Below are 12,225 nucleotides of genomic sequence, written 5' to 3'. Positions count from 1 at the left end.
GCTGCTGCCAAGATAAATTTCACAAACTGGACACTAGCATTGCCGGCCTTTAATCAGACTCAAACAGTTTAATAGGGGAATGTTCTGGAGGCTCTTGGGGATAACTCTGGCAGCAATCCAGTACAAATACTACACGCACCATCCATTGTAAGTTATGTTCAGTATTTTCCAGATTAACCTGAAATTACTCTTATTAGTGGGCAAGAGGTAACAGTAAAGTAAAACTAAGTTTATTTAACAGTATGAAGAGGTAGGAAACCGTTTACGTGGACACACATAAAAAGAAATGTGATGTGCCTTAGAGTTACCTGGTATTTTGATTTAACTTCAGTGTTTTGTGTTCTTTTCAGCCACTTCTGAAAGTCAAGAAAACTGCAGGATGCTTTACACTAGTGTCACAGTTCAGGAAAAGCAACCTCTAGGCAGTAGGATGAAAGCTGAATAGGAAACCTGACTAGGAGTTCTTTGCAGAAATCCCATTGAAAACAAATGCATCTGCAGGTGTTTCTTCTAGCTTTGTCTTAATAAATCAGCTTTAATCAGAATGTCAATTCATAACACTCCTGCTAATAAAATGATCTATGACATACTATTAGATTTTGAAACAAAGTCTCTTACTAGATCAACTGAGAGTAACTTTGTTGTAAATAAATGTAGTTCTTATAATAAAAACATGGCTCTTCCGAGCATGAACACTTTCAATTTAATACATAAATTTAACATCAGTACATGACCTTTGTTAACTAACAACCACAGAAAAGACCACAAAAAAGAATGCAGCCTATCACTGCATATTGATATAGTGGAGACTGAGAGGTAAGACAATAAATTGAAGAATAACTATGTGTTTTGCTCACTGGGGCTGTAATTGCAGCTTGGCAATTATAATGTGTTCTTTTTATTGTTAATTGTCACAGTTTTTCTTATGGAAAATAATGTACCGATATATTCTAAGGTTTCGATTGCTATGTTGAAACAAGGAAATTAATAGAGATTTATATTCTGTGAAAACAATGAAGCAAAATTACTCTGGGAAGATAATTCACTTTAAAAAAACTCTAATAAGAATTGTTAGTGTAATTTTGGTGAGGTGACATTTTGTTATCAATAAGGCTGTCTATCTCAGCTCCATGAGACGCTATAGAAGTTTTCTGGGAAAACTGGTTCATTCTGAAGGTCAAGTGAGAGTTGGTAGGGTGCCACAGTAAATCAGTGCTGGCTGGCTCAGTCACAGAGGCAAGGCAGTTACCTCAGGTCTTGTTCATTATAAGTGGAAGAATTTTAAGGTACTCCAAAACATTCTCCATCTTTTACTGCTGTAGGTAACATGGTTATATACCTCACATGGGTTAATGGGGCCTCATTAACCGAAGTTAGAAATTAAGAAATCCTCAGGCAAAACACAGTACAGAGTAGAAGACTAAAGTGTTGAGGACACTCAGACTCTGGGCCATTCTTGTAGGTTTAGATGAGATAAAGTTTCCACTCATTAATTGCAAGAGAAGGAATTTTACAGGATGGATTAAATGAAAACCTTTAGTGGATGCTTATAATTTCAGTAAAACCCTAAGATCATATGAAGCACTAGTGCTTCCTATGCCAGCCACAAAACAATGTTCAGAACTCCAGCCCTGCTTATTTATTCTGTTGCTGTATTTCCTAAAGTATATTTGTCCTGGGACACAAATTATGTGTGTTGAAAGCTTTTTTTTTTTTTTTCTTTTTTTCCTGTCGCACTCTCATTAAGGCTTATTAGTCATGGAATAATCTGCGGAGAAAATTGTCAAAACTTTTGGGTGGGTAGGAAGGTCATACTCTAAAGTATGTTAATGAGCGTTAGTCGATAAGTACCCAGCATTGTGAATAGTAATGCAGTATAGCACTGATAGTTTAAGAAAGCAGCAGTATTGATTGCAATGTTTCTGCCTGAGGCATTGCTTGGTTTCAGGTTCTCCTTAGGGCAGCAGTGGGTGCTGTGAAAGACCTGGGCTTCTGCTGCAAGGGGCAGCCAGCGTTTCTTTCTATCTCTGACATTACTGTTGGTTTTGATTCCCTTGGCAAATGACCATGGAGAAAATCAGATGGGGATAGGATGGAAGCTAGCTACAGGTGGGAGTCTCCCATCTCCTTCTCTTAGCAGGATAGCTGTGCAAGGGACATTTGAAGTTTCTGCAGCAAAATGGCCAAAAGGGCCCCACCAAATTACTTCAATGGAATTCTGTGAATTTGAGAGGCTGGATTTTCTTTTCCTCCTTTGTACTGCTGAAAAGCCTGTGTTTACTGCACTGAAAGTGGTCAGAGCAGCCACAGCATTTTACTCTGCATCTTTGATTATAAGTCAGTGTGTTTCACCTCAAGCATTTAGTAAAAGCTGAATGGGAAAACCAGATTTAATCCTCCTTCCACAAAGAGCAGAGCTATTTCTGCTTTCAACTGTGGCTTAAAAGAAAGTAGCCACAACTGTATTGTAAAACTATAATTTGGTAAGCAGCTTTTGAGAACAGCTAGCTGGGTCAAGCTCTACAGGCAGAGCAGCTGCATGTAGACTGCCACTGAATCCGGAGTGGGTGTAAAAGAGACCAGGATGTGCCTGGGCAAGTACAGGAGAGCTTCATCTGTTGGGAAATTGAAACTAAGTTGAACAAGGTTTTGAGGCTTTGGGGTTTGCATGTAGGTGTTTAAATCGGATCAAAATCCAGCTTAGGTACTCAAGTGCTTTTCTAAATCTGAGACTTGCTTATCACAAACAAATCAAGGAACTCAGAAAATAACCAAGAATTCAGGAAAAGAACCTGAAGACGAAAGAAAATGAAGATGTGGATGCTTGTAATATAAGAGTCTCAATTTTACGTTTCCTCCTTTTCTACATTCCTTACTTCTGCAGAGGACGCAGTCTTGTTTCTTTTCTCTTCTTTGAATTCTTGCACACTGAACTCCAGAAAAGTCGCTGTTTACATTCTGAGTCTGGTACTAATCCTGCCACAACAACAGATTTGATTTTTTATTTGCCAAGCCGTCAAGCTTAGTTTATGTAGAATTCACCAAATTAGTTCTGTTATAATAACATGATTAAAAACTAAGTTTAAAATGCCATCATTTATTACTAAAACAAAAAGTGTAAGTCAAGCTTGTGTGTGGTTTGTTTTTTTTAAGAGAAGAGATGAAGTTTTATTTATAATGAATTCTTCTAAGTAGCACTAAGACCATTTTAGTTCAGAAACATTACAATGATTAATGCATAGTTGTTTGCATTTTAGTACTTGATTTATATATCAGATCTGTGTTTGTGCACACTGTCAAACTTTATTCTGTTCTTGTCAAAATACTTATTACTGCTGACAGGTGTAACACGCTCACATTAATCCTTAATTCCTTGATTCAATTTTCTAATTGCTTTTTTGGCATGAGTTTGGAGCCATTTAGTTTTACTTGATCTATTTGTCTTATGGTATAATAATGCACTCTTAAAAATTGGATGCACCTAACTTAGAATGCTGAACAAAAAGTACATATAGATATTACTTAGTACTGAAAATCCAAAGTTTTATAGCACTTCTGTGAGACACCACTTCTTGGAATACAGATAGAGGCAAAACACTTTACACTTTTCATCTTCCTGTATTCTCAGTATTAAAGATTTTTGTTGATAGATACAAATTGATGCTGAAGTTTCAGTGAATTTTCCCCAAAGACATTCTGAACCCTTATAGCAGATCCATGAACATCCCCTTAGTCATCATTGTGTTCTCCTGCTCTTCTCATCTCTTCATGCCGCTGCCTTCTGCTGCCTTTCCTGCCCACCAAGTATGACAGGACACATTTCCCAGCTTCTTCTTGGTCTGGACTTTAAAGCTATTCATTTGTGTTTTTCCTAAGCAGGTAAAGAGCACAATGCAAGATTCACTGGGGTTTTCTGCCAGTAACAGTAGTATTGTCATCAGTCGTTTGCATATAAAAAATTAACCCAGCCCTATTTTATTTCTTATAGAAATATATCAAGAGTGAGCAAAGCTCAGTAATTCCTCACAAACTCAGCCAGGCAGCTCGACTTTGGGTAGGTCTTTGTAGGATTTTCAGAAAAAAAAAATCTGGCAAATGAAGAACATTTTCTCATATAAAAATCTGGGACCCTGGGAAGATGACTACTGATGCTTGTTTCCTGTGAATAAATATATGACTGCACGTTTAAACTGTGCAAAAAACTTAGCTACTTTTTTCTTCTCTGTTTTGTTCCCTACCCTCTCCACTTATACGTCTTCTCTCTGCATCCACTGACTTAATCTTCTTTTCTCACTATAAATAATAATATATGCTTTTTCACCTTTTTGTTCCTCTGTGGTTTTCTTCTTCTTTTTCACCTTCTCAACTGACAAACCTCTTTCTGTCATAGTATGTGTAAGAAAGGGAATATAAAAGATCGTTAAATAAAAGTATTTTCTTATTCTGTCTTCCACTGATAAAGTTTCATTAACTCTGTGATTGTTATTTGTGCTTTTTGGCAAAAACGTCAGTCACTTTATGTACAGGGGAGGGGTGGGGGTGGGGAGGGCAGGGAGGTAATTTGAGCAAGTAAATCATGGTAGCTAAGTGCTTTGGGCAAATAAACATGTGCCTTATCTCTTCCAAAAAACCCCGTGGAAAATGCATGATAAATGGCACATTTCAGAGAACATATTATATCACTGTGAAATAACTTTGATTCATGGTTATGTATTTATCTTTAAACAACTGACAAACCTTAGGGTATCTAAATTATTATCATTTGCTCTATGCTTCTGTGGGTTTTTGCTAGTGAATCTGAATGATGTGAGGTAAGGTAAGACATCTGCTTTTTCAGTCGTAAAGTTCTATAAAAGAACAAATAAGCACAAATACAAAATTCTTACTGTATTTGATTTTTGGATGAAGTCCTCTGAAAAATATTTATCAGAAATAATTTCCTCCAATTGCATTTTGAAAAGTATTAGTATAAACTTCAAACAGAAGAGGACAGGGCCTGTTAACGACAGCTTTTCACAGCAATAGAAAGTATCATAATTTGATTTATAGCATAGTAATTATTAACCAAATCAAAAGGCATAATGGTAAATTTGTTTCTTTCAGTTGTGTGTCTGTATAAACTGTATTCTGAATTACATTTTTGAAAGATGATTTCATTTTGTCTGCTTTCACATAGAAAGGAATCGCGTCATTTGATTTGCTGTTGTGACAAATGAGGAAAGATGACTTACTCTATTGCTTACATTTGTAGTACCTACTATTTTAATTTATGCTGTATGAAGATTCAGGTGCTGCTCTTCTGATATATAGTGGAAGATGGTCCATGACACCGTATGCAAAGGTAGAATCTATTGATCCTGCTAGTGAGCACACAGGAGTCACTGACTAACCCCCTGCCCAGTTTATGGCACTCTGTCCATGCACAGGAGGAGCACCTGGTGCAATCGGTTCCCAGCTGCTGCTGCAGAAACTCTCCTAGAGCTGGAAAGTCTATTTTGCACTGAAGGTGCAGGAACAAGGCCAGTGCAGGGTGAAGTGGGAAGCAGGGGGTCTTAACTGGCATGGAGCTGCGTCCCTGTCTGGGTAGTGGGGGAAAGAGATATAGGTAGAAGTGCTGGAATGAAGGGGCACATCTTTAGGTCCAAGAGGAGGTGTGATATGGGTGTGTGGCAGGTGGGAAGCTTTGGATTTGGACAGCTGAGAGTGCAACAGGTAGGAGTGAATGAAAGCACGTAATAGTGGGAGAAGCAAGCAGAGAGGTATACACCAGATTGCTGTCAGTGCTGTGTTGCATTATTCTACACCTGCACTTGTCTGATTAGATTTAAGTGGCCCAGGGCACAGACTATCTGCTGATTTGAATGATCCCATCAAAACCCTGTTCTATATTAAATGTTATGACCAGAGGAATTACCATTATTTTTGCATGTTTTTTACATTGCTCTACAATATATCGAAGTCAAAGAAGCCTTATTAAGAAATTTTTCCCACACCTTTATTTTCGAAAAATCCACTGGTACTATTTTTGTGCATGCGCAATCAACACTGCTAATATTTATTCTGGTTTTTCCCTTTTCTGCATTGCTCTTAGTATAGAATCATATTATCCAGCAATGCCTGTCTAAATGTTTTGCTGACAATAGATCCATGGAAAGGAACAGATACACACCAGCTTACACAAGTTCAGAATCTGTTCCCTTCATCTGTTCCTTTGGACTACAGTGAGCCAATACCTTACCAAAAATGATCAGTCTGTGCTACAAATCCAATGCACTCAGTTTAGAAAATATTTCTTATGTTTTTTAAAAAAAATAACATTTTTAGCTGAAGCTTTTGGGGTTTTACTTTTCTGTTTCATTGTTTGGTAAGGTTGTAGTGAATGTAAGTTGTCATTCATTATGTCATGGCAATTTTAAATTAGATGACATTACTCACCCAAGTTATTTTAATGCTATCGCCTCAAACGAATCTATAGAAATGTCTTTCAAATATGACCATGAAGTAAAAAAATAAGTATATTTATCTATTGTTCAATTTATTGCTGTATTCTCTGTTTTCTTATCTTCACTGAGCAGTAATAAATGTTGGTTACTTGGAGGTAGGAAAATAGAAAATGATAATTACTTTACATGATGGAAGCGCCTTTGTTTTCTTTATATCTAGTACTTTGCAGTGTATTCAACTTGGCTATACTATCATTTTTCTTAGTATACTTGAATCAGTTGACATTTATATATACATTGCATTTTGCATATAAATGGAAAGTTTTATGGCTTTGAATTTTGAATCAAAACATCAAACTCATATTTTGCCTTGGAACATGACAGACATTCTAAAAATTTACAAACAAAAAAACCCACAAATGCTTCTGCTGATTTTGACCTAATGTTTTTAGAAATGTCTACTGCTTGACTAAACTTTTGAGCTCTCAAAAATGAAATGCCTATCTCTTAGTGAACACAAAACATGGAAGCATGAAAATATGCAAACATTGTAAACTATCATATTAGAAACTTCTTACTCTATGGCTTTGTAGACTGCTTTGCTTTTATCCAGCTCCTAGTATCCTCAGTCTTGGTAACTTCAGAACAATATGGCAGCAACCATTCAGTTGAAAGTTAACTAAGCAAATTAAACGATCTGTATAGCTAATAAGAGTGATATACTTGGTTACAGCACATACCTACTGCCAGCAAAACCACTATTATAATAGCTTTATATAAGACAAAGTAAGATTATAACCACGCAGGCAACATTTTCAAAGGGTTTCCAAGTTTATTCAAATACAGTAACACTGCAGCTGTTTTCTGCATATGCAAAAAAATTCAGGAGAGTCCTGCCTTAAAGAAATCATTTGCTTACCAGGACAGGTACAGAGAAGGCAGACTTACTGGGCTGGGAAACTCAAGAGGGATTGGCTATCTTTATATATCTATATATAATATAGATTTGCTCTCATTTTATGGTTTTGGCATTAGGTTTTGTCTAGGTACTGACTGGATGCTGTTGAGGCACAATACTTTCACTTGTTATCAGAATAGTAAAAATTCTGGTACTTTGAGACACCAATGTGTATATCAGAAGGTTTTGCTATTTTCTAAATTTTGAGAACTTGATATCAGTACATTTAGTGAGCTATAAAATTAAGTATAATTTTGTTGTCTTTATGATCATTTAATTTTTCTGTTTGGTTAGGTTTGCAGTGTAGGCTGTTAAAGTCCATGTTAAAGTCAATTAACATCGGTAGGACAATCTCTTTAAATATGAAGAACTAACTGGGAAAAGTATCTTCCTACTGTTACAGTGAACCTTAAAATAAATTAAAGATGTACGAGTAAAACTGAACTGGAAATCTCAGATGTTACATAGGTATCTCATTTTTTCAGGGTGCTCCTAAACCGATTGCCATTGAGCCATGTTCGGGAAACAGAGCCGCAGTCCTCACAGTATTTTTATGTCTGCCCAGAGGATCATCAGGAATCCCCCCCCCTGGTCAGTCAGGTAAGGCTCGTGCTGATGAGTGTCACGTTTGTCTTCATTCAATCCAGTCTGCTCGGACAAATGCACACACATATCCAAAATAACGGCACAGCAGATGAGTACAAGGGCTACTCAGTCAAGCTGGTGTTAAGTTTAGGGCCAATGTTTAAGGAGGAATTTTTGTTTAGAATTTGATGTGGTATCCCAAATAAAAAGCCCAGTAATCAAACTGGTGTACAATGGCATATCTCATTAGGGCTTCCTGAAACAACGCGTGTGCATACTGATACGCTTTGACATTGTCTTTCAGGGCAAAAAAACCCCAAAAACAAACATCCCCCCCCCAAAAAATATCATATGCAGCCTCTTCTACGGTTTCAGTTCAGGTTCCTATAAATGAGGCTATATAGGGAATAGCACAGAGCATTCTCAGTCGAGGCTGATGTTGTGTGCACTAACTTCTAGTTAAGTTCCTTTGTGTCATGCATCCCAATGATGTGCTGATCAGGATTCAATTAAAATATTAGCATTTCCCCGAGTGCCTGTCAGGTGAAACCTAGGACTGAGTGAATGAATGCTTCATGAGGAAGGTGTTCACTTTGGAAATGACCCCAGCTTATTTTAAAGCAGCATTTGCATTATCTGGAAGCACTTCTTGTGGTAATCTACCTTAACTGATCTGTCTGATCTCATGCTAGATCATCGTACAAAACCATTACAGCTATTCTTATAAAATCCTTCCCGTACAAGAAGTGCCTATATACACTTTTAAAACCCTCTAAATAACTGCCAACAATAATATGATACAAAATTGTCATGACGACAAAGTTTAGACTAACGTCATGCTGCACAGGTGACTGGCTTACTGTTTCAGAATTCACTGCAGCTTTTGCCAAAGTGAACACCTTTGTAATCAATAGTAAGCTGCATAGTATGTGCCCAAAATGCTGCTATAAACCAGAAGATAAGTTTTAAGGCAAATTTTTATCATTGGGAGCCAAAAAGATATCCTTTTAACCTTCAAAAATCCATTTAAGAGATTAAAAAGTATTGAGTAATGATGATGAGGGCAAGCTCAGGTGACTTATGTTGGAAATAAACTCAGCTGAGTGTTCTTCTTTTGGCCTCATGACCATCTGATATTTATTTGGGGGGGGGGGAGGGGGGGAAGGGTTTTTTTCCCTCCCCTTCCCCCAAGTTCTGAGATGAGGATTTAGTTCTTAAAACGCTGTTTATGGTTGTAATATCATTTCTGGAAATGCTATGAAAATAAGTGTTACTGATGCTTTGTCAAACACATTTCCTGGAAGAAGTACATAAATGTAAGTGCTCTGAAGAGGGCAATGAGGGAAGAAGGATGTTAAGCATATTCCCTGTTCATGTTTTAAGGAAATGAAAGAGAAACTAAGGTGTTTATAGTCTTGCAAAGAAAAACATTATGAAAGAAAATTAAAAGTAATTGTTGAAATTGGAGCTTAAAATGTTTTTATCTGTGGTTTTCAAATTTACCTATGAAGTGTGTCTCATCAGTAAAATTGTATTTATCTGGTTACTTCATAGTCAGCTTCTATTTACTATATACATTTTATTTTAAAGTATTTGCTGTTCTTTGCTCTTGGTAAAAAGTGGAGGGAATAGGCTTTTTGAAACAGGAGCTGGATTTGAGAACACAGCAGATGTGTCATTTTAAATGTTCCTCAAGCCATGAAAGAATACACCTCCTTTTGACCAGTGTCGTGTCCTCCTGTTCTGCGCAGTCTTCTCATTACTTTGCCTTCCATCAGCTTTGCAGGCATATATTTCAAATGCTATGCCTCCATTGTTTATTATGCTCTTTGTCAGTCATTTAGCATGTGAAAATATCTAAAATTTTTAGTTCCACAACTTTCACTTCATTCAGGGTCAAAAGCAAATAAAAATGCTTGGGGTGTGCAACCATGTTGATTCAATCAATTAGATTATATTGCTATAATCATTTGTTCTTGTGTGTAATGAATTCTGATACTCATTAACTTCTTTCACTGTATGTAACCATGCACTGACTAGGCAGAAGCTATTAAAGAAGTTTGCTGGTGTACCTGTAGCTCTGCTCATTCGCTTCGGTCCTGTCCTGCAGCGCTACCTGTAGCTTCTTTCCTAGGCTTTCTGGGAGCAGGCGCTGTGAACTGCACCGAGTTATATGAAATGATGTGGAAGCTTTGTGTGGCAGACGTGTTTGCTATGCAGTTGGTTTCCCTCATAATCTAAGCTAGCTTGAAAAAATGATATTTAGGTGGATAGAAGTAGTGTGTTCACTAATTGTGTCTTGCCAAGTAATTTTAGGCTCCTCTGTTGCTTGCATATAACCATTTTCAAGCTCATTGGGATCATTCTGGGGTAAAACTGACAGCGCGTCAAACATATTTGTTTAAATGATACATCAATGATACCGATTCTCAGTTGGCAACAAGAGACTGTAGGTTCCATTTCATATATGCGTATGCCTGAAATATAAGAAGAAGATGTCTGTATCATTCTGCATTACATTTTTTCCAAAATTGAGAAAGCTAATTCTTTTGACAAATAGCTAGTCCATGCTCCACTGGAGTTGTTAGTTGTATACCTATTTTTTTAAGATCTGAATTTGATCAAAATTGAGTTTTACTTGTATCCAAGGTTTACATTAACAAATATTTTGTTGGAAAATGTCTCTGAATATTAAAAACCAAACCAAAACAAAACCACCAAAAAACCCCAAACCCTAATGTAAAGGTTACTCTTTCTGCAGCATATGTTCTATACTTCACCTTTATCAGCAGCTGGAAGAAAAGTTGAAACTACAGATGGTGGGCTTTGGCCAAAGGCTATGCAAGGCAAAAACTTCTCTAGGAGAGACCATATGTCCCAGTGGAGATCTGATTGCTCTCCACTTCCTACAGAAAGTACTCAGAATTTTACAGACTTTCAACAGAATTGTTTAGTTTTAAGTATTAATGCTATAAGTATATATATAACAGCTAGGCTGGCACAAGTCAACCGCTTAATATTAATATGCGGTTTTATACAGATTGGTCATGTAGCTTCAGATGAAGTACAAAAATGAAATTATTGCAAATAAGAAACATCATAAATACATATATATTATATAAAATGTAAACAGCAATAAATGTTACCATCTTAGGTTAGATGTAGCACAGTTCAACTACACTTCTCTAGAGTAACAACTGTTTTGAAATGAAATTTTTTCTTGGATTAAGGAAGAAATTAGAACTGAATTATAAATTAGAATTATCAATGAAAAACATGAAGGAAGTTTAGGAGTAATAAAACCAAAATTTGTCAACTTTGGATTGACAGGTAGAACATATAGTTTCCTCATTCTTCAGTTGTCTCATTGACTGCATTGGACTTAAGTAATCACCTCAAAATTCGAAGGTTCATAAAACCAGCAATTGTCTGTACAATTTGTTTGTATATATATATATGCATGCATCAAGGTATGTACATACCAGAAGAATCACTTGTTCAAGCACTTGTGGACAGATTATAATATACAATATTATATTATATGTATGTGTGTGCATATATATGCACATATATTATATACATATATGCCTTGCAGATTTTATGACACACTGGAAGCTAGAGATCATCTATATTGCTGTAGTGTCTCACTCCATGCTTTAAATAGCTTAAACTCTTCTTAATATCAAAGGGGATCTAATAATGAAAGCAGCTGCAACCAGATCTCTAGAAAGAACTAAATTGTATATATCAAAGGGTATTGAACAAAACAAGCTAGAAAAAAAAAAAAAAAACCAAAAAAACAAAAAAGAAAAAAGAACAGAACAAAAAGGAACAAGAGGATAATATATAAATTACTTCATGCAGAAAAAGGTGCCAATGAATTACCAGTAGAGGAAAGACCAAGAATAACTCCTTCAAGGTCTTCACACAGCTCTGGTGATATATTGGGCAATACAGAAAGAATAGCTTAGTAGCATGATAAATTCTGTTAAAAGAATGGTGATCATGTCATCATTACTACTGAAGCCAACTAAACCCCATGCTTTGAGGTATCAAGATATTTGCACAATAAGTTTATAAAACTCTATGATGTTTGCGTTGTTCTTGGATAAGGCCACTAAATGCTTTAAAGTACAAAGAGAAATGGCAATATTAAAGCATCTCAAAATTATTCTGAATCAAGGAATGTAATTTCTGAATTATTTACAAATTATGTTACTTTCCCACAGCAAATTTTGC

At 36.3% G+C, this 12,225-nt stretch overlaps 1 protein-coding gene across 2 annotated transcripts in view; it reads left to right on the top strand.

Annotated features, from left to right (window-relative positions):
* ATRNL1 (attractin like 1) overlaps positions 1 to 12,225 on the top strand; it is a 525,452-nt gene that overhangs the window by 463,290 nt on the left and 49,937 nt on the right. For both annotated transcript variants that reach the window (XM_027812182.2, XM_005443870.3), the window contains one exon: positions 7,887 to 8,001. In XM_027812182.2, the coding sequence (XP_027667983.2) occupies positions 7,887 to 8,001 (115 nt within the window). The remainder of the gene's footprint in view (positions 1 to 7,886; positions 8,002 to 12,225) is intronic.

This window comes from Falco cherrug, chromosome 9, assembly GCF_023634085.1.
Source record: "Falco cherrug isolate bFalChe1 chromosome 9, bFalChe1.pri, whole genome shotgun sequence".
NCBI lineage: Eukaryota > Metazoa > Chordata > Aves > Falconiformes > Falconidae > Falco > Falco cherrug.
Note: the sequence above shows the minus strand (reverse complement) of the source record. Positions and strands in the feature narration are given on the sequence as shown.